This window comes from Coregonus lavaretus (assembly GCF_964263955.1).
Source record: "Coregonus lavaretus genome assembly, contig: HAP1_SCAFFOLD_3854, whole genome shotgun sequence".
Classification (NCBI taxonomy): Eukaryota; Metazoa; Chordata; class Actinopteri; order Salmoniformes; family Salmonidae; genus Coregonus; species Coregonus lavaretus.
Genome location: NW_028160461.1, coordinates 1,685 through 25,806, shown reverse-complemented (window position 1 = coordinate 25,806; position 24,122 = coordinate 1,685). Strand labels below are relative to the sequence as shown.

Sequence of the window (24,122 nt, the reverse complement as noted above, 5' to 3'; positions counted from 1 at the left end):
ATGCTCATTGCTCACATGGAGCACTCCAAACAAAAGACAGTGAAAACGTGCAAAACTCGTAATGGTTATGAAATTAACCAAAGCATGTTTCTCACAAGTGTAGCAGGTTGTGAACTCCGCAAACAACGCTTCCAGTCCGAGAATGAAAACGGTAAATGACTGTAATTAATACATGCATTAACATAAATTAATGTAACCAAATGACGGAGAATTAACAGCACATTTACTAGGCCTACTGGTGACACACTCTATGTAATGGGGAATTTATACAAAATAAACAAAGGGCAAACAATTCACACAATGAAACAATGAATGCGCAAGAATTGGCGGGAGACAGCTGAGCGCATTCTGGAGAGGTGAGTGCATGCATTCTGGAGAGAGAGGGTCCATATCTTTTCCACACACCCGTCCCCTTCTTCTTGTTGCAACATTTTAAATTATACTCAAGACACATTATCGTCACACATTTTTAAGATGCTTATCACTGACAGCCGCAACTCAATCAGCTAGACCTATTGCCACGCAGACTACCCAAATTGTGAGCTTCCTAAATAGGGATAGTCCTACATACACACTTGTGATTTGAAACAATCCCCAGCAAAAAAAAAAAAAAAAAGGGTTTTGAATGAATTTATTTAAACAGGAGTAATTATAGCCTATCAATTTTGGCGAAACATCAATTTACGTTTCAGTGCACTGTGCACCAACCAAATTTCCTTTCCAATTCGCAGGAGGCTGAAACCAGAGATCTGTATATAATGTCTTTGCCCCAACAATGGGAGGAGTCTTTGTCCCAACGGCGGGAAGGCAGGTGACAAGCTTAGGTCTGCATAATATGCCCATAGAAACGCATTGGGCTTATTCTGGTCAGATTTTGGCGAGAGTGAGCCATCTTCGCCTCTTCCTCTCTGCTGAAACTACAGTATATATACAAAAGTATCTGTATAAAATCGAGCACACAACCATGCAATCTCCATAGATAAACATAGGCAGTAGAATGGCCTTACTGAAGAGCTCAGTGACTTTCAACGTGGCACTGTCATAGGATGCCACCTTTCCAACAAGTCAGTTCATCAAATTTCTGCCCTGCTAGAGCTGCCGCGGTCAACTGTAAGTGCTGTTATTGTGAAGTGAAAACGTCTAGGAGCAACAATGGCTCAGCCGCGAAGTGGTAGCACTAACAAGTCCACATAACGGGACCGCCGAGCGCTGAAGTGCGTAGCGGGTAAAAATCGTCTGTCCTCTGGGCGTATGCAGGCAAGGGAAGGTCGTAAGGATTCGTTTTTGTTAGCGGCTGCATGTACGACTATTGCAATGAGAATTGTATGGATGTCAAGTTAAAACAAAACAGTGTGAAGAAAACTCGCTCTTAAAAATCATATTGATTACAGTTAAGTAAGTTAGCCTACTCATGTATCACTGGAAAGTATATACAACAACAAAAAGTCAAAAAGTCCACATGCATAGCCTACAAATGGAAAGAGAAGATGTCTGTTTGCATCGACAGCATGGAACACATTTCAACCAGATCTTCTTCAGGCAATGCAACATGACTGTGAGCAGGAGGTCTAGTGGATTAGAAAGTGCAGAGCACCAATCTACTGTATCTATCTAGCTACATCAGTGATAGGGGATCGGGGTCTCATGAAGAAAATGCACAGCAACAGTCCAAACCACAGAAAGGGTTAACAACGGATGTACCTGTACTGTTGTTCAGTCTCATTTTGACTCATTTCACTCACTGTGTTGTGAAGCGGGGGGAGATAGGCTGAGCACATAATGAGAAGAATAGGAAAGGGGGAAGAGATAAAGTGTAGAGTTTTGGCTTAAACTCCCAGTTCGCTTTTTAAACTGAACCCTTTTTTCACCTTGACAAGGACTTCACATGAAGATGTTCCAGTGCAACACCTGAACTTATGGCAACGCACAAAAACAACAATTAGCAGAAATCATCTAGACAGCAAACCAAGAAACCACACTATTCTTTTCTCACCATTTCCCCTAATCTTCTAAATTTGGAGAAAGTGAGAGAGATGGTGTGAGAGATTAGCCTATATGTGTGTGTGTGTGTGTGTGTGTGTGTGTGTTTGTGTGTGTGTGTGTGCTTGTGTGCATGCACTCGTGTATATGTTCACACATATGTGTGTGTGTGTGTGCATGCATGTGTCTGTGTGTGTAATGGGAAAAGGGATACTTAGTCAGTTGCACCACTGAATGCATTCGACCGAAATGCGTCTTCCGCATTTAACCCAACTGCTCTGAATCAGAGAGGTGCGGGGGACTGCCTTAATCGACACCCACATCATCCGGGGAGCAGTTGTTGTTGGGGGTTAACTGCCTTGCTCAAGGGAAGAACGGCAGATTTTTCCACCTTGCCGGCTCAGGGATTCAAACCAGCGCCCTTTTGGTTACTGGCCCAACACTCTTAACCGCTAGGGTACCTGTCGCCCCTCAAATGTCGGTGAGTGGAGTTGGTTATACTATGTGTACATTATTTTGAGGTCTCCTGTTCTATCCCTGTGCGGCTGTGCCTTGCCTGAGCTGTGTTCTATTCCGTGTAGAGCAGTGGGATGTTGGGTTGGGTAGGAATGCAAGGACACATGGAGGGACCAGTCCCACACACTCACCACACACACACACACACACACACACACAACACCGCATATGAATCAAAAACCCAACTCCAGTTCAGTTCATTAACTGCTCTGTCATCTCAAAGTCTCTCACACCACTCTATAAATACCTTACTTTCCCCAAAAATTTGTTTTCCCTTTTTTTCAGCACATGAAAATGCTTCACTGCATCTTCAAGTTCTTTCTGATGTGGGCTCTTTATTTTGTACATCTGAACAAAACCACACAATGGTGGTTCTGCGTCTAGAATATTAAAACATTCTCATTGGGGAAGACAAAAGGTTTGAAGTTTTAACAGGGTAGTCCTAAATAAAACTCCTCTTTGAGTTTAACAGCTATATAATGTGGGATCGTTAGGGGTTTAGTTTCTAGTTGAGTTGCAACTTCTTTTCTATTACGCTCTGCGAGATCAGGGGGCTGAGGTCTGACTGGTATGCCTGGTATCCACAACACTTTGAGTGCATCCCAAATGGCTCCCTATTCAGTCTTCCCAAACTGGGGTACGCAATGCCATCGGGGGTACGCCATATAAAAATGTGATTCAAATTTTCAAACAGTGCATTTTGATTTTCCAACGGGGCTATATATCTGGGTGATGTTTTCTTCTCGCCTGAGTAACCTCGTTTCACTGCCAAAAAATTAAATTAAACCATCTAGTGTTCAGCAAAATAACAACACAATGTCAAATACAGGGAGCCTAGTCAAATAATGAACATCCAATCACATTAACCGTTACTCTCTCGCAGGAATTCCACTAACGGTCTGTATGTAGCCAAATGTAGCTGCTGCTCACTCCGTTTGCTCGAAAATGGATAAATGGTTTAAAAAAGTACGGCCCGCGTCCATAGAGACACATACCATCTCTACTGGTAGTACTGCTACTACCAGCAGTACTACACCTGCACCTGTCGACGACACAAGTGGTTCTGCTTCCACCAGCACATCCAATGCTAGCATCAGTAATTCTACATTTGTTGCTAGCCCAGCTAGCATGGACACTGACAGTTGTGAATCTGATGTAGCCGAAGAGGTACTGCCCCCTTACCCGGGAAAGCACCGAACAACAGACAGGGACGTTGGACCATCGAAGAGGCGCAAATACATTGAGGGAAAAAAGTATTTGATCCCCTGCTGATTTTGTACGTTTGCCCACTGACAAAGACATGATCAGTCTATAATTTTAACGGTAGGTTTATTTGAACAGTGAGAGACAGAATAGCAACAAAAAAATCCAGAAAAACGCATGTCAAAAATGTTATAAATTGATTTGCATTTTAATGAGGGAAATAAGTATTTGACCCCTCTGCAAAACATGACTTAGTACTTGGTGGCAAAACTCTTGTTGGCAATCACAGAGGTCAGATGTTTCTTGTAGTTGGCCACCAGGTTTGCACACATCTCAGGAGGGATTTTGTCCCACTCCTCTTTGCAGATCTTCTCCAAGTCATTAAGGTTTCGAGCCTGACGTTTGGCAACTCGAACCTTCAGCTCCCTCCACAGATTTTCTATGGGATTAAGGTCTGGAGACTGGCTAGGCCACTCCAGGGCCTTAATGTGCTTCTTCTTGAGCCACTCCTTTGTTGCCTTGGCCGTGTGTTTTGGGTCATTGTCATTCTGGAATACCCATCCATGACCCATTTCCAATGCCCTGGCTGAGGAAAGGAGGTTTTCACCCAAGATTTGACGGTACATGGCCCTGTCCATTGTCCCTTTGATGCGGTGAAGTTGTCCTGTCGCCTTAGCAGAAAAACACCCCCAAAGCATAATGTTTCCACCTCCATGTTTGACGGTGGGGATGGTGTTCTTGGGGTCATAGGCAGCATTCCTCCTCCTCCAAACATGGCGAGTTGAGTTGATGCCAAAGAGCTCCATTTTGGTCTCATCTGACCACAACACTTTCACCCAGTTCTCCTCTGAATCATTCAGATGTTCATTGGCAAACTTCAGACGGCCCTGTATATGTGCAGGAGAACCTTGCGGGCGCTGCAGGATTTCAGTCCTTCACGGCGTAGTGTGTTACCAATTGTTTTCTTGGTGACTATGGTCCCAGCTGCCTTGAGATCATTGACAAGATCCTCCCGTGTAGTTCTGGGCTGATTCTTCACCGTTCTCATGATCATTGCAACTCCACTAGGTGAGATCTTGCATGGAGCCCCAGGCCGAGGGAGATTGACAGTTCTTTTGTTTCTTCCATTTGCGAATAATCGCACCAACTGTTGTCACCTTCTCACCAAGCTGCTTGGCGATGGTCTTGTAGCCCATTCCATCCTTGTGTAGGTCTACAATCTTGTCCCTGACATCCTTGGAGAGCTCTTTGGTCTTGGCCATGGTGGAGAGTTTGGAATCTGATTGATTGCTTCTGTGGACAGGTGTCTTTTATACAGGTAACAAGCTGAGATTAGGAGCACTCCCTTTAAGAGTGTGCTCCTAATCTCATTTTAACTGTATAAAAGACACCTGGGAGCCAGAAATCTTTCTGATTGAGAGGGGTCAAACACTTATTTCCCTCATTAAAATGCAAATCAATTTATAACATTTTTGACATGCGTTTTTCTGGATTTGTTTCTTGTTATTCTGTCTCTCACTGTTCAAATAAACCTACCATTAAAATTATAGACTGATCATTTCTTTGTCAGTGGGCAAACGTACAAAATCAGCAGGGGATCAAATACTTTTTTCCCTCACTGTATGATGAGAACTACATTGATTTGGGGTTCACTGATATTGGGAGTAGTGCCTTGCCTCAGCCACAGTGTGTTATATGTGCTAAAGTACTATCTCACAACTCGATGAAACCTTCACTCTTGCACAGACATTTAGAAATGAAACATGCCAATTTGAAAAATAAGCCACAGGAGATTTTTTAGCGAGAATTAAGACAATTTTCGAGTAGTAAGACATGTATAAAAGCAACAGATACCATTAATAAGAAGGGGCTAGAAGCGTCTTATATGGTGAGCTACCGAGTGGCTAGGACAGGCAAGCCCCATACTATTGTGGAGGGCTTAATTCTTCTTGCTGCCACGGATATGGCTGGGACAATGCTGGGGGAAACGGCCCAAAAAACTACAGACAATGCCTTCATCAAACACTGTTTCACGACGCATCAGTGACATGGCAGGAGATGTTTTGAAACAATTACTGCTTTGCATACAAGCGAGTGAATTATATGCGTTACAGCTGGATTAGTCAACAGACGTGGCGGCCTGGCACGGCTCCTGGTATATGTCCGTTACATTTATGGGGGGTCAGTTAAGGAAGACATCCTCTTCTGCAAACCACTGGAAACCAGGACATCAGGAGATGATATTTTTAAAGTACTGGACAGCTTTGTGACATCAAATGGACTTTGGTGGTCAAGATGTGTTGGTATCTGTACTGACAGGGAGACATAGTGGAGTGGTAACGCGCGTGCAAGCAGTTGCTCCTGACGCCACTTGGGTACACTGCAGCATCCACCGAGAGGCTCTTGCTGCCAAGGCAATGCCTGACAGCTGGAAATACGTTTAGAACATTACAGTGAAAATGGTTAACTTCGTTAAAGCAAGGCCCCAGAACTCTTGTGTATTTTCTGCATTAAGCCATGATATGGGCAGCGACCATGTAATGCTTTTACAACATACAGAAGTGTGCTGGTTATCAAGGGGCAAAGTATTGACACATTTTTTTTTTATTGAGAGACGAGCTTAAAGTTTTCTTTACTGACCATAATTCCCACTTGTCTGACTGCTTGCATGATGACGGGTTTCTCACACGACTGGCCTATCTGGGTGATGTTTTTTCTCGCCTGAATGATCTGAATCTAGGATTACAGGGACTCTCCGCAACTATATTCAATGTGCGGGACAAAATTGAGGCTATGATGAATAAGTTGGAGCTCTTCTCTGTCTTTCCATTTTTTTTTGTGCAAATGAACTTAAGCTCACGGACAATGTCAAATGTGATATAGCACCTGAGTGAGCTGGGTGAGCAATTACGCAGGTACTTTCCCGAAACGGACAACACAAACAACTGGATTCGTTACCCCTTTCATGCCCTGCCTCCATTCCACTTACCGATATCTGAACAAGAGAGCCTCATCGAAATTGCAACAAGCGGTTCTGTGAAAATTGAATTTAATCAGAAGCCACTGCCAGAGTTCTGGATAGGGCTGCGCTCAGAGTATCCTGCCTTAGCAAATCGCGCTGTTAAGACACTGATGCCCTTTGCAACCACATACCTATGTGAGAGTGGATTCACACAGACTGTGTGTGGGAAATGATTTAGGCCTGAGACTCTCTCCAATACAACCCAACATTGCAGAGTTATGTGCATCCTTCTCATTAACCTGTGGGCTCCCGAGTGGCGCAGTGGTCTAAGGCACTGTATCTCAGTGCTTGAGGCAGCACTACAGACTCCCTGGTTCGATTCCAGGCTGTATCACAACCGGCCGTGATTGGGAGTCCCATTTGTTCTTAACTGACTTGCCTAGTTAAATAAATGTTTTGATGAACAAATAAGGTTTTATATGTAAGATGGCTAAATATTATTATTATATTATTAATTGTGCCCTGGTCCTATAAGAGCTCTTTGTCACTTCCCACGAGCCGGGTTGCGACAGAATCTCACACTCATTCTTTTGTTTAATACATGTATCGTATAGTGTGTGTGTGGCAGGCTTACAATGATGGCAAAAAACAACATTTGAGAGTGTGCTGACACTGGTGCTAGAGGGGGTACGCAGCTGGAGGTTGAATGTTTGAAGGGGTACGGGACTATAAAAAGTTTGGGAACCACTGCCCATTTTGGACACAACTTTTGTCTCTCTGCAACATCTTTATGATCTAAAACATCTTTATGAGATTAGGAATGTGTTTTCACAGCAATGCAAATACAGACACAAAGGAATAAACACAAAGGAATACAATGTTGCATTCAAATCAACAAAGACTTTGCTTAGTCGACCAAAACTAAATCTATACAACAGAAGGAGCAGATTTAAACATCAAGTAAAGATCTATAAAGGTTGTTTCTCTGAGTTGTTCTTTGCTGCATGGTACTCTTGGGTGACTCAGCACATCTGCAAGGAGAAAAGGAAACACTGGACATTGTTGGTCACCGCCTTTCAAAGTGTGTTGCATTATGGGGGAAAAAATTGTCCGACTTGCGCCTATATGTGACTGCATGAACTTTACAGAAATCATGTGATCAAAGGTCGACTGCAAGTCAACTGCAAGTTTCTGCAGTTGCTCTTCACCAGCTTCATCCTGCAGCCAACATCTGCATTGTGGGAGGCTCTTTTGTCAACCAGTCATTAGGGTGTTTTTGTTTGAATCAAGTGAACGTGACCAAAGAAGTGACTGAAACAGGAACCAACTTTGCCGCAATTTATGTATACAGTGGATATGCTCAAATTGGGATATTTGAGGCTTTCTCTCTCACCAATTGATCGATATTTTCAGTTTATGAGTGTTTGATATTGGGTTTGGAGATACAGTTTATTCCAACATTATAAAGAACAACTTTTATATACAACGGCAACAATGCCATGTTGCACTGAGCCTTGCTGTTGGAAAACCACATCAGTGTCCGACTTTTGGCTGTCGCAGATGCACCTCCCCCGACTTCACTCCTCTACAGCCGGTTGCTTTCCCCTTACCACTCAAACGCGCCCCATGACTCTTCCACCCTTTCCCTCCTTTTACACACAGACTGGGCACCACCCTCTGGTACATACCGGTATTACATTGTTTCAATATACCATCTTCCACAGTCATGACACAACTCAGCCTCTGTCTATATTTTATCTTAGTGATGCCACCCAGGTGAATATATGAAGAGATGTTTCACAATTATTATTTCCTAGATGCATCCTCTCTCCTCTCCTCCATCTCATTGGAGGATACATTTCTGAGGGGCGGCACCATGGACCTTCTCATTCAATACGGTTGAAGGAGGAAAAGAGATAGGATGCAAGGAATCGCCACAAGATGAATTGAGCCATGGACTATCTGGCTGATATTGTACTTCATTTAACACCAATACATAGGGCCTTGCTATAGATATGACCACACACATACATGCAGGCATGTTGTAGGTATGATCACACACACACACTATGATAGAATACAGTGTGAACTGAGTCATGTGCTCTCTGCTCTGTGAGAAAACTTCAGTTCAGTGAGCCGCTGAAGAGTTGAAGTGCTCTCTAGAATTTTGAGTTGATGTCTAATAAAACTACAGAAAGGACTTTTTACCTCCCAAACAACCTGGCGTGTGTCTGTGTGTGTGTATGTTTGTGGGTGTGTGTGTGTGTGTGTGTGTGTGTGTGTGTGTGTGTGTGCACTAGCGACAGTGTGTTCATGTGTGTGTATTTGTATGTGTGTGGTGATGTGCGTGTGAAACGGAGCCAATGCCTAAAAAAAATGTTGACTAATTAAACTGTGTGAAAAGTGCAGAACCACCACACCAGAGAGTATGTGCATGTCATTACTGACACTGACCCAGATCCAAAAAAAAAGAACGAAAAGAGAGAGAGAGTGTGTGTGTGTGCTCGTGTCCATGCACGTGTGTGTGTGTGGCAAGGGATATATATATACTTTTTTTTATCAATGGAATAAAAACTCAAATTCAACCAGAAAAAAGGGTTCGGTTTAAAAAGCAAACTGGGAGTTTAAGAGTATCTTTGAAGTATATCACAAGCCCTGTGACTGGGATTAGAGCTGTGTTAAGTCGAAGCAGAAGTTGTGTGCCTGGCCATGGGGCTTTGATGGCTGCACTGTGGTGTTTGAAGTGGTTAGCAGAGGGATGGCAGCAGCGTGTGGCGTCAGTGGAACAGACGGGAGGCAGGGTGAGGGAGGAGGGAGGAGGGAGGCAGGTGGGAGACATGGGGGGGGGGGGCAGGGTGGCGACAGCACGGGGCTGGGGAGCAGGGGGGTGGAGGGGAGGTAGAGTGTGGGGAGACCCAACCATGGGGCAGGGAGAGAGAGAAAAAGGAGAGAGAGAGTGTGACGGAGTAGCTCCGAGGGGGAGCCAGGGTGGCGACAGCACGGGCTGAGGGGGATTCAACCAGGGTGGAAAGAGAGAGAAGGAGGGAAGGGGAGTGAGAGGAAAGGGGTAGAGAGAAGGAAGGAGGAGGAGAAGGAATGCTAGAGAAGAAGAAGAAGAAGAAGAAGAAGAAGAAGAAGAAGAAGAAGAAGAAGAAGAAGAAGAAGAAGAAGAAGAAGGCTGAGTTCGTGCCACTGCCCACATTGGTGCCGGCTGGGTGGTTTTCAGATCCAGGTCCAGGGCCTGGGACCAGGCACAGTCAGAGCTCTGATATCATCCACACACACATACTGTGATGATGCAACCATCCTCAGATACACGTCCAATACGTGTCAGAAGCCTTCCCCTCCAATGTGTGTGTGTGCTTGTGTGAGAGTGTGTATGACCAACCACACCATGACCACCGTGACAACAGCCTGAAGATAATTCATTATAGGTTTCAATATTTGTTCTCTCTATCTCTGACGGAAAATCCTGCTACTAGGTACCATGACGAGTGCATGAAAAAAAGTCATTTGTGGTTTCAGATTCATGTTAGCTATACTGCAACTCTACATTTCGCTTACGTTGAACATCCCTGTGACCTCTCTCGAATTCGTGTGATTTCTCAATAAAACTCAATAAAGATAACTGTTTTACGTAAGCAATTAAATTCCTAACATGTCAGATAATCCTATTATTTCGCCGTGATAACCGGAGGTTCCCTTTCAGTCAGTGAACTCGGTACGACACATCTATGGGGATTTTGCTTGCTAGCGCCCTCTACTGAAAAACATTAGAATCACGCCTGACAATGCCAATGAACACTGTGCCTCGCCTGAAGCCTTCCACAGCTGATAAACCCGAGATTCATTCCTTCAATTCTTCCGCTCTTCACCTCGAGCTGAGCAGAACGATTCACACATTTCTTTTAAAAATAACATTGAAACGCAAAGGCTTCTCAGGCTTTACTCCATCTTAACTGTCCCACTTAAAGGTAGACTCAGCTAAATGAGGTTGCTACGAGCAGCACCGCAGATCATGAACGAGATGCAAGACTTCGCTCTCACACAGTCACAAACAGTATCTGCGCGTGGTAGCCAGGGCACCAAACACCAAAAGAGCAGAGAAGTTGAGCTTCACGCTTCAACGCTCTTAGTTGTTGTGGAAATTGACACACTATGCTGTGTACTTTCTGCATCTACGTCATTTCACTGAGTCTACCTTTACAGAGGGTAAACTCGTTTTGTGAAGTTCCCTACCAATTTGTTAGTTATTCTTCTGACTGTTTAGCCTCGCTAACTTGTTGTAAGTAAGATGACTAGCAGGCTGTTAAGTTCAGGACCTTGCCTACAGTCATGTGATTTCACAATGTCTTTGAATGATACTCACAAGTGTTGTTTTGTATGTCTGATCTGGGGGCATGCTCAGGCTTCTCTGGATCGAACCAGCTAGTGCCACCACTTTCGCCGGCTGCGTCCAAGCTCACTCGAGAGGCATGTAGCCTTCCTTAGAAGGCTTGGTGGGACTGAAGTTGACTTTCCTCCCCTGTGTGCCTGTACCTTTGTTGAGTCTGAGTTGCAGGATACTGTGGTGGATCTGGGCTCGTGGTCGGATCATATGGAGCTATACTCCCAGCATGGTGATATAGAGCTGGCTGATATCTCATTCTCCTTCGGTGTTACACAGGACTCATGTTCGGATGACGACCATGTTTGTTTTCTGAGACAGGCTTTGGGGTCGCTCATTGAGCATTGTCGCTAATAAAGGGATGGCAAAACTCAACCCGTTGCTCCCGAATAAGCATAGTCATTTTTCGGGGGCGCAGCTTGGCAAGGTGCACTGGGCCCAGGGGGTGGCGACCCGGTCCCGGTTAAAGTTGCTACACATAGAATTTCTCAGAATTTCTCCCCTATGTGGAAGCTAGGCAAATTGCAATAGCACTAGCCTGCATTCAAAACAAATATCCCACCTCCCCCGCATCCCATTTCCCATTAACATGGCGAAGACTCACGCTTGAGCCTTTTACTTTCAGTTTTGGTCCACCAGCTTCAAACAGCTGTAAAAACAATATTTTTTGTTACTGAAAATATATTTCACAGCGATTTAGATGGTACAACGATTCCCTACACTATTCAGTGCCTGTTTTCTCACATTAACTGAAATTGATCAAACAGTGTAGAATTTTAGCAACAGCTTTCCCATTTTGACTACAGAAGTCGGCCCGGCGGGAGAAATCAACAGGCGAATCTCACAGCCAATCACAATACTGGCGTGTAAGTAATACTGTGAAATACTATCATTCCACTATTACTGTAGATATATTATGGACATTTTCAGAAATTAGATTGCAATTTTTATTTACAAAATCCTATGTGTAGCACCTTTAACACTTCCTTTCTCACACACAGCTTCCGGCCTCAAGGATCCTGTCCCCCCTTATCATACCTGAACTACACTGATCATTAGCAAGGATTCTCTAATCAAAATGTCTCATCTTAATTCTGTAGAAAGCTGAAAAAAACACCTCCTTCTGCAGTTCACTCCTTTCACAACATTACTGTTTATTGGTCTCTGCTATTGATTAGCAGTTAGAACTCCTCCGGTTAAAACGTATCCTTAACCACAGATCTAGGATCAAATGATTCCTATCCAGATTATCTGACTCTGTATCAGTGATTATGAGCAGCAACTTCTACCTACTTAGTTAGAACCAAGCAAATTGTAACAGCGTAGCACAGGAGTTGAAGTTTATATTCACTGTATAAAGAAATGTGTGACATTGTGGTTGGGAACAGCAACTTCTACCTACTCCATTAGAAACTGGCAATTTGCGCTAAATAAATATAAATGTGTTGATCAGGTACGCCCAGCTGCTAGGTAGTATCTCCAACTGCGCCCTATTCACTATAAAGTGCAAGAGTTTTGACCATGGCTCTGGCCAAAAGTAATGCACTATATATTGAATAGAGTGCCATTTGTTGCGCACACAGTCTTCCTTTATCAGTAATACCACAGGTGAAGGGCAGCTGATGGAATGTGTTCTCTCCCTGTAGGTGGGAGTGAGGGCACGGCAGAGCAGCTGGTCTACAGGGCAGCTAGTGTACAGAGTATATCAAGGTGGTACCTGTTGATCACAGGTACTGAGAGGTGGGAGTAAAGTACACCCAACAGTCAACACTCCGCCAACGCCAATGCCATGCTCTCTCCCTATCAGCTCTGCGTTCACCTGAACTGCACTGAAGCAAAACCTCAGAAACGGGTGTGTTTGTATACGCACGTGGAAGTGAGAGTGATAATGAGAAAAATGTGATGATAAATAGCTAAAGAGGGAGAAGAGAGAGAACAAGCGATAGACATAAAAATGACATGGAAGGATTGAGGGAGAGAGAGAACTCAGTCAGGGTCACAACCTACTGTTGACGGTTAGAATAGTATAAAGGTGCAATTTCTAAATGAAGCTGTGCATCAGCAGTTTTTCTCTTGTTATGTCAGTTATTGACAGTCACTCAATTAGCCATGTCAGCTAAGATTGGTAAATTAGTCTAGCCAGCTATCTACACTTGTAGTAATCATGGCCGAATACCGACCGGCCACGCAGGGCACATGCCTAGGAGCCCTGACTTCCATGGGGCCCCCATTCATTTAGTTAGTCACTCTCACTCAGATTCAGTGCCTTCAGAAAGTATTCACACTCCTTTACTTTTCCCCAAAAAAAGTGTCACTGGCCTACACACAATACTCCATAATGTCACAGTGGAATTATGTTTTTCAACATTTTTACAAATTAATACTAAATGGAAAGTCTTGAGTCAATAAGTATTCAACACTGTTGTTATGGCAAGCTTAAATAAGTTCAGGAGTAAACATAAAAATGTGCTTAACAAGTTACATAAGTTCCATGGACTCTGTGTGTAATAATAGTTTTAACATGATTTTTGAATAACTACCTCATCTGTGGACCCCACACATACAATTATCTGTAAGGTCCCTCAGTCAAGCAGTGAATTTCAAATACAAATTCAACCATAAAGACCAGGGAGGTTTTCCAATGCCTCGCAAGGAAGGGCACCTATTGGTAGATGGGTAAATAAAAGCAGACATTGAATATCCCTTTGAGCATGGTGAAGTTATTAATTACACTTTGGATGGTGCATCAATACACCCAGTCACTACAAAGATATAGGCATCCTTCCTAACTCAGTTGCCGTAGAGGAAGGAAACCGCTCAGGGATTTCACCATGAGGCCAATGGTGACTTTAAAACAGTTACAGAGTTGAATGGCTGTGATAGGAGAAAACTGAAGATGTTGGATCAACAACATTGTGGTTACTCCACAATACTAACCTAATTGACAGAGTGAAAAGAAGGAAGCCTGTACAGAATAAAAAATATTCCAAAGCATGCATCCTGTTTGCAACAAGGCAGTAAAGTAACACTGCACAAAATGTGGCAAAGCAATTCATTTTTGTCCTGAATACAAAGTGTTATGTTTGGGGCAAATCCAATGCAACACATTACTGAGTACCACTCTCCATATGTTCAAGCATAGTGGTGGCTGCATCATGTTATGTGTATGCTTGTAATTGTTAAGAACTGGGGAGTTTTTCAGGATAAAAAAGAAATGGAAGGAGCTAAGCACAGGCAAAGTCCTAGAGGAAAACCGAAATCAGTCTGATTTCCACCAGACACTGGGAGACAATAACCTAAAACACAAGGCTAAATCTACACTGGGGGTGCTTACCAAGAAGACAGTGAATGTTCCTGAGTGGCCGAGTTACAGTTTTGACTTAATCTGCTTGAAAATCTATGGCAAGACATGAAAATGATTGTCTAGCAACCAAATATTGCTTAGGGTCCCAAAAGGCTAGGCCGGCCCTGTCCCTCAGTTACCCACATGGGCCCCCTACCTCCTCTCCTCCCCCCATCAGATGATTAGCAGAGCGGCAGCAGGCAGCAACAGGCTGTCTACACTCATTTTTGCCTCTTGGGGCCCCTACGGGCCTGGCCCAGGGGCTTCACCCCCTGTAAGCCCCTGCATTAATCTGGCCCTGTACTTCCATGTCCATTCCTAGCAGGTGTAAAGTTTACAGCACTGTTGAGGTGATCAAGACAAACGTCCTGAGCAAACGCCCGCCTGTTGCTCTCTCTGTTGATACAGTCTAGATCAGAGCAAGCTCCTACCCACAACCTGCCCATCCAACCTCTAGTTCAATGTCTAGTTCCCTTGCTAGTCAACACTGATATCAGCTTAGTAAACAAGGCAGTTGGGTGAAGTTGGGTTAGACACCTCTCTCCTCCCCCCCCCTCTCTCTCCCCCCTTCTTTCTCTCTCTGTCTGTTTCTCTCGCTCTCGCGCTCTCTCTTTGTCTCTCTTTCTCTAGTTCTCTCTCTCGTTGTCTCTCTATTTGTCTCTCTCTCTCTCTAGCTCTCTGTCTGTCTCTCTCTCTCTCTCCCTCTGTCTGTGTATCTGTGTCTCTCTCTGTCTCTGTCGTGCTCTCTGTCTCTCAATTCAATTTCAATTCAAAGGGGCTTTAATGACATGGGAAATACGTTTACATTGCCAAAGCAAGTGAAATAAACAATAAACAAAAATAAGAAGAAACAAAACAAAAAAACAACAAAAAAAAGATTTTGAAATCAACAGTAAACACTTCAATCACAAAGGTTTGAAAAAGATAAAGGCATTTCAAATGTTATGTTAACAGCTGTGTCTCTCTCTCTCTGTCTTTCTTTCTCTATGTATCTCTCTCTCCCTCTCCCTCTCTCTGCCACCCATCTGGGTCTTGTAACACATGACAGCTGAAGTAGGGTTTCCACGTTTAATTTGAGGTGTGATTACACAACACATATCTATAAATTGCAGCATAGGGTTGGCTGGCTAACTGGCTGTTTGAAAAGCCTCTCTCTGCTAAACACATGTACATGAAACACAGTCTGCAAAGTTAATGCAGATTATTTTTCACCGGCATGGGGCGGATGGCAGGATGGAGCATCCAAAATAGCAACCTCAAATGGGACATTTTGGCAAAGTTGTGTCATTGTAGTTATAGCAATTGTCTAATGTGTGTAAATGTATCAATATCATATGTGGATTTTTAATCTTCATACTGAATGAAAATAGCTACATCTAATGCAGCGTGAGAGACCACAGGAAATACAGTTGAAGACTTGAAGGTGTGAATATTGCCTATGACAGTACACACACCTCCCAAGCTATGTTATCTGTGAGATCTACTGGTCTCTGCCACAAAAAAAGAAAGAAAATAAATACTGCTTGAGTTGGTCCCCAGTTCTATCCTGTTCTGCTCTGTTCCTACCCAACCACCTCCATCCCTCCTTTTCTCCTTCACTCCATCCATCACCTACAGCACCCCAAAAAACTGTCACCAAGCTTTGATGGACCTGTACTGACCTCGCTTTCTGGATGATAGCAGGGTGAACAGGCAGTGGCTTGGGTGAATGATGTCTTTGATGATCCTTTTGGCCTTCCTGTGACATCGGGTGCTGTTGGTGTCCTGGAGGGCAGGCAGTGTGCCCCCGGTGATGCGTTGGGCAGACCGCACCATCCTCTGGAGAGCCCTGCGTTTGCATTCGGTGCAGTTGCCGTACCAGGCGGTGATACAGCCCGACAGGATGATCTCAATTGTGCATCTGTAAAAGTTTGTGAGGATCTTAGGGGCCAAGACAAATTTCTTCAGCCTCCTGAGGTTGAAGAGGCGCTGCTGCGCCTTCTTCACCACACTGTCTGGTTGGGGGGGACCATTTCAGATTATCATTGATGTGTACGCAGAGTAACTTGAAGCTTTTCACCTTCTCCACTGCGGTCCCGTTGATGTGGATAGGGGCGTGCTCCCTCTGCTGTCTCCTGAAGTCCACGATCAGGTCCTTCGTTTTGTTGACGTTGAGGCAGAGGTTATTTTCCTGGCACCACTTCGCCAGGGCCCTCACCTCCGCCCTGTAGGCTGTCTCGTCATTGTTGGTAATCAGGCTTACTATTGTTGTGTCGTCTGCTAACTTGATGATTGAGTTGGAGGCGTGCATGGCCACCAGTCATGGCTGAACAGGAAGTACAGGAGGGGGCTTGTGGGGCCCCTGTGTTGAGGATCAGTTTCCCACCTTCACCACCTGGGGGCGGCCCGTCAGGAAGTCCATGACCCAGTTGCGTAGGGTAGGGTTCAAACCCAAGGCCGATGAGCTTGGAGGGTACAATGGAGTTGAAGGCTGAGCTATAGTCAATGAACAGCATTCTTACATAGTTATTCCTCTTGTCCAGATGGGATAGGGCAGTGTGCAATGCGATGGCGATTGCATCGTCTGTGGATCTATTGGGGCGGTATGCAAATTTAAGTGGGTCTAGGGTGTCAGGTAAGGTGGAGGTGATATGATCATTAACTAGCCTCTCAAAGCACTTCATGATGACAGAAGTGAGTGCTACAGGGCAATAGTCATTTAGTTCAGTTACCTTTGCTTTCTTGGGTACAGGAACAATGGTGGACCTCTTGAACCAAGTGGGGACAGCAGACTGGGATAGGGAGAGATTGAATATGTCAGTAAACACTCCAGCCAGCTGGTCTGCACATGCTCTGAGGACGCAGCTAGGGATGCTGTCTGGGCCAGCAGCCTTGCGAGGGTTAACACGCTTAAATGTCTTACTCACGTCGGCCACGGAGAACGAGAGCCCACAGTCCTTGGGAGCGGGTTGTGTCGGTGGCACTGTGCTATCCTCAAAGCGGGCAAAGAAGGTGTTTAGCTTGTGGCAGCGACTACAGGGCAAAACAGACCAAGACATGGCAAAATGCTCAACCATTTAAGGTTTAAGACTTGCTGCAACTCTAATCTGTCCCCTATACAGTGGGGGAAACAAGTATTTAGTCAGCCACCAATTGTGCAAGTTCTCCCACTTAAAAAGATGAGAGAGGCCTGTAATTGTCATCATAGGTACACGTCAACTATGACAGACAAATTGAGAAAAAGAAATCCAGAAAATCACATTGTAGGATTTTTTATGAATTTATTTGCAAATTATGGTGGAAAATAAGTATTTGGTCACCTACAAACAAGCAAGATTTCTGGCTCTCACAGACCTGTAACTTCTTCTTTAAGAGGCTCCTCTGTCCTCCACTCGTTACCTGTATTAATGGCACCTGTTTGAACTTGTTATCAGTATAAAAGACACCTGTCCATAACCTCAAACAGTCACACTCCAAACTCCACTATGGCCAAGACCAAAGAGCTGTCAAAGGACACCAGAAACAAAATTGTAGACCTGCACCAGGCTGGGAAGACTGAATCTGCAATAGGTAAGCAGCTTGGTTTGAAGAAATCAACTGTGGGAGCAATTATTAGGAAATGGAAGACATACAAGACCACTGATAATCTCCCTCGATTTGGGGCTCCACGCAAGATCTCACCCCGTGGGGTCAAAATTATCACAAGAACGGTGAGCAAAAATCCCAGAACCACACGGGGGGACCTAGTGAATGACCTGCAGAGAGCTGGGACCAAAGTAACAAAGCCTACCATCAGTAACACACTACGCTGCCAGGGACTCAAATCCTGCAGTTCCAGACGTGTCCCCCTGCTTAAGCCAGTACATGTCCAGGCCCGTCTGAAGTTTGCTAGAGTGCATTTGGATGATCCAGAAGAGGATTGGGAGAATGTCATATGGTCAGATGAAACCAAAATATAACTTTTTGGTAAAAACTCAACTTGTCGTGTTTGGAGGACAAAGAATGCTGAGTTGCATCCAAAGAACACCATACCTACTGTGAAGCATGGGGGTGGAAACATCATGCTTTGGGGCTGTTTTTCTGCAAAGGGACCAGGACGACTGATCCGTGTAAAGGAAAGAATGAATGGGGCCATGTATCGTGAGATTTTGAGTGAAAACCTCCTTCCATCAGCAAGGGCATTGAAGATGAAACGTGGCTGGGTCTTTCAGCATGACAATGATCCCAAACACACTGCCCGGGCAATGAAGGAGTGGCTTTGTAAGAAGCATTTCAAGGTCCTGGAGTGGCCTAGCCAGTCTCCAGATCTCAACCCCATAGAAAATCTTTGGAGGGAGTTGAAAGTCCGTGTTGCCCAGCGACAGCCCCAAAACATCACTGCTCTAGAGGAGATCTGCATGGAGGAATGGGCCAAAATACCAGCAACAGTGTGTGAAAACCTTGTGAAGACTTACAGAAAACGTTTGACCTGTGTCATTGCCAACAAAGGGTATATAACAAAGTATTGAGAAACTTTTGTTATTGACCAAATACTTATTTTCCACCATAATTTGCAAATAAATTCATAAAAAATCCTACAATGTGATTTTCTGGATTTTTTTTTCTCATTTTGTCTGTCATAGTTGACGTGTACCTATGATGACAATTACAGGCCTCTCTCATCTTTTTAAGTGGGAGAACTTGCACAATTGGTGGCTGACTAAATACTTTTTTCCCCCACTGTACATTTTAAATTGATTGGGCACTATAACCACATAGGAGTTAAATTGGTACAGCATTCTCACTTACAGGTGCAACAAATATAGCCTCTTACATGGCACGCCTCAAAATATGTTAATGAGTCAGAAACAACAATACCATGCACCCACTAGTGGTGAAAAGGTTTTTGGCGCTCCAAAGATACGGTACGGCACTGTATTCTGTGGGGTGGAATTAGAGTACCATTTGAAATACAGTAATTTTCCCACAATGCACCATAATTTACAGTGTGCTGCAGTTAAACGTTTCAGAGTTTTTTACTGTTGATATTTACCTAAAATTACCATATAAATTAAAGTTTTTTGTTACAGTGCAGCTATATCTACGTACAGACCACTCACTCTGCTGCTCATACAATACCACAGCATCTCCCTCATGCTCTCTCTCTCTTTTCTCGCTTTGTCTTTTTCACTCCTTTCGACTCTCTGTCTCTCTCTCTCTCTCTCTCCCTTCGATTCTCTCTCCTGTACTCATGCCTCCTGTGACAATTCTGTGCCAGAGAAAGACACATATGGGCACACACACACCACACACACATACGTGTGTGCACATGCACACACACACACTCAGGCAGACACACACAGCTGGGCCCCAGCTGCACACAAAGACTGGGGTTTGGAAATCAATGAAGGAGAAAGAAGAAAAAGTGGAAAGAGTTTAAATAAATTGGCATTTGAAAAAAGAAGAAACTGAAAACGAGTGAGTGAGGGAAAGAGAGAGAGAGAACTGTAAGGAAAAAGTGAAATCAACTATCAGCTCAACAGTACAGTATAGTTGTAAATGAATCCAAGCTCAAGAAGTAAGGTAGAGAGGTCAAAGGGTTATGACTCTTGCTGCACCTTAGCACAATGTGCACTCTTCTATCAGTCCAACTACTCAGAGACAGTGCTGTGGGATATAATATGTGTATACTTCATGAATGTAGTTATTTATTTAGGCAGTTGTTAAAGCCATGCCATGCATTATAATGCATCACACACAGTTCATAAGGCATTATACATGTGCTTATAATGCATTATGAAGAAGGTATTCATAGGAAGTTTTAACAATGTCACACATTGAGTGCAAAGGCGTACCTGCATCACCATGCTTACAATCATTCTCATATCAAACTAGGGAAGGCACATCTTTTGAAATTGTACACCATTTTCAATCGACTTGTTTCCCTTTATTGTCATATAACTACCCTATAACATGATCTCCTGCAATCTGGAGACAATAGACAGCAATAATCTCCCCACTTTGGTTGATATCTGTGGACATGGACAGTTATATTTGGAAGACAGCGACTGTAATCAATAAGCATCTTGGAGACAGAAGAAAAGATGCCATATCTTCTCTTTTTTTGGACAGACACTTTAATCTCTGTCCGTTGAGTTAGTGTTGCCAAATTAATTTGGTTTTATCTGGGGCCCCACTTCTCACACAAACATTCCCTCCAACGGCTTCCGCACACACAGACACGCATGCACACACGCACACACAAGCCCACGCGCCTCAGAGAATGAGAGCTACAAAAGAAAAAAGGGAGACACTGCAAGAATAAATACTCCCATAGCCTAACCATTCTTTACACGGCAATTCAAAATGTCCCTTCACCATCTCTTGCCACCAATATTTTTCTATTAATCAACTTGCATATACATTGTTAGAAAATCTTAGGAACATTTCAATATTTAGGACTGTTTTCATGTATTTACCTCTCTAACTTCCATCTGTTGTACATTTGCATTAAGTCCTGTACCAACACAAGAGGAAACGTCAGCAAACATGAGGCTGCATGTGTCAGAGCCATTTAGCCTTGTCTTGTTGTGTGAATGAACAAAACACCTATCCCAGGCATTATAGGCCTCTGAGTCGTATTGAATCGCATTGAATTGAGTCACAAAATTAACTTATTTTCTGTTTCATGCTAGGAATATCTCCTTGATCTCAGTTGCGACAGTTCGGTTGCAAATAAAATGAAGTACACCTACTGTAATATAAATACGGTATCAAAGCAAGTACTGTGTAATGACACAAAGCACAATACCATACCATTTACTGAATTAATGGATGAGGAGGGGTTTGCATTTCACAGTAGAGGCCTTAACAAAGGCTTCCAAACTTGCAGCGACTACAGGGCAAAACAGAACAAAAGGACATGGCAAAATGCTCAACCATTTAAGGTTTAAGACTTGCGGCCACTTCAATCTGTCCCATATAAACGTTTTAAATTAATGGGGTACTATAACCACATAGGAGTTCAATTGGTACAGCATTCTCACTCATGGGTGCAACAAATATAACCTCTTAAAGGCACGCCTCAAAATATATTAATAAGCCAGAAGCAAAGCCGTGTAGGCATGCCAAGCATTGTTTTATGCTCTCTACTTGTCAGTGTTCCAAACGGGACATTATTTGTCTTTTGACCTAAACATGCTAACACCATCAGATACAATTCATAGCAAGCAGTGCACTTGAATGACATTCAGATGAACTGGAATGACATTCACTCTCATGGGATGGGTGGCCGAAAATAAGTAACTGAAAGCCACAACCCCAATAAGTCATGAATATGACTGCAATGAGGCATATGTCACTGTGCTTCTATGGCTATATGCACCATCCCACTGTGTACTTATTCTGTTCATTTAGCTAACAAGACAGCTCATAATCCAGTGCCTTTATCACAGTCAACACACCTACAGTATATTTTAGCTTTAATTAGCTTTCAAAATGCTACATTTTCTCTCAGCCTCATGGCAAAATGTGTAGAATAGCATGAGATTAGCTATAAAACTGCAAATGTTTCTCTCAGCCTCATGGCAAAATGTGTAGAATTGCAGGAAATTAGCTTCAAAACAGCAAATTCTTCTCTCAGCCTCATGGCAAAATGTGTAGAATAGCATGAAATTATCTATAAAACAGCAAATTTTTCTCTTTGCCCCATGGCAAAATGTGTAGAATTGCACTTTTGCACATTTCTGAAGGCCCACCCACCAACACGTTTCTGGCTATGCTACTGTGCCATGCACCACTAGTGGTCAAAAGGTTTTTGGAGCTCCAAAGATAAGGTATGGTATTGTTTTCTGTGGGGTACAATTACAGTACCATTCAAAATTGTGTGTGTGTGTGTGTGTGTGTGTGTGTGTATGTGTGTGTGTGTGTGTGTGTGTGTGTGTGTGTGTGTGTGTGTGTGTGTGTGTGTGTGTGTGTGTGTGTGTGTGTGTGTGTGTGTGTGTGTGTGTGTGTGTGTGTGTGTGACCCTATTTGACTCACTGTAGCACTCTCTGGCTTCAGCTCCACTTCTCACTGTTAAATGATTGACATAATCAGTTTGATGGGAAGCTATTCAGTATTTACATATGAAAAGACTGAGCTACCTCAGTAATAACCTACATACATTACAAAAAGATTGTTATAATATGCGTGTTTTAATTGTAGGCTACAATATTGTAAGTGTGGGGAAATGATGAAGGACTTGGATATGGCATTGACAAATCAATTGTCTTAATTTTAAGTTCAAGTTCTTATTTTTGTGTGTTTGAAAATACAGTTAATCAAATAGATGAATATATTAACTTGCAATACTCGGGCATAAAAAAAAACGATTTGTGTTTTATAATACAATGCGTTTTTATTTGTTAAAGGAAAGTCAAAAGTAGGCTATTTATCTGTTCTATTTTTTAACTCATTTGAATGCTAATCTTCTTAATAATTTGCTAAATATAAATGATGCAGGTATACGTTTGTTTATTTAATTTTTTATCAATGTATGACAATAGTAGGCCTCTTTAGGATTTTTGTAAATAATCGTTTTATTTGTTTTTATATCTACCCCGTCCAACTCAGTCCCTTTGCTCTTGGTGCCTTTTGTCGTGTCTAGAATAAACGTTATTTCTGTTTGGGTGATATAACCATTACAAAGCTTTTTATGTTCAAAACGAGTTATTATTATGCGCGCAGTGATCACTGTAAACAAAATGTAAGCCTGGTATGCGTTGTTGTCTTGGAGGAAATTTTGCTTGTGACATGTTGCATTTCAAATGCTGTTGTTCATGTCTATATAGCCCTTTCTTCTTTACAATATACTTTATAAGTGTTTTAAAACAAATACTTGGATATAGGCCTACTACAGTCACGGAAAAACAAACAAACAAACAGAAAACGTGGGAGCAAAACCCTATGGCAATTACAAACAAATAAAACTAGGCTATAGTTGAAAATATGTGCTCATTTTCAAACAGGGCACTTTACTTAAATATAAGACCGTCTTATTATAATTAATTCTAATATCAACACTTGGAAACATCGGGGTCCATCAGTAGCCTAAAGATGTGCAGTTTCACACTGCATGCACAGAGTTTCATGTTGCCGCACACTTTTTGAATTTTAGGGTTATTTCTTGAATGGCCCTTGTCTACTCGTCAAATTGTGCATGTTTCACTGTTCTGCGAATCTCTCTCTCTCTAGGCAAAATGCATAATGATAATATCAGTGACATCGAAACCACATGTTCATACTTCTCTAGAATGTGCTGCTATTTTCAGTCTCAATGTTTCCAACGTTTTTAAATGAAACCTTAGAGAAACCAACCCGAGTCCTTTACTATTCAATACTCTCCAATACCGTCTCAATAATGAAAGATCCGCTACATCATGATATGTGAACGACATCATAAGGACGTAATAACACTGTGTTCTACAACTTCAACTACATAATGCGCTGAACAAGTCATATTCCATACCTTGATTCCTTCTCGGGTTCGCTTGTTTCCTTCGTTTGCCCCTGCTCTCCTCTGCCATCATGTCGCTAAAGGCTCACTTTGCCCGAAGAAGCTCTCTTTGGTGTGTCGGTGCGTGAGAATTGAGAATGAATGGCGTGAAACATTGTCTGCGTCCACAGCGGGTGACTATAACCCTTCTGTAACCTCATGTCGATGAGCTGAGCGCGAGGAGAGAAATGAGTGATGTCATTGGAGAAGGTTGGTCCATCCTGTCCGTGAGTTTTTC

At 43.2% G+C, this 24,122-nt stretch overlaps 1 protein-coding gene across 1 annotated transcript in view; it reads right to left on the bottom strand.

The window, feature by feature from the left end:
- Positions 1 to 23,918, bottom strand: part of LOC311121782 (zinc finger E-box-binding homeobox 1-like) — a gene marked incomplete at both ends in the record, with an annotated part of 43,873 nt that extends 19,955 nt beyond the window's left edge. The window contains one exon of the mRNA XM_084196232.1: positions 23,858 to 23,918. Within this exon, the coding sequence (XP_084052358.1) occupies positions 23,858 to 23,918 (61 nt within the window). The remainder of the gene's footprint in view (positions 1 to 23,857) is intronic.
- Between the last annotated feature and the right edge of the window lie 204 nt (positions 23,919 to 24,122).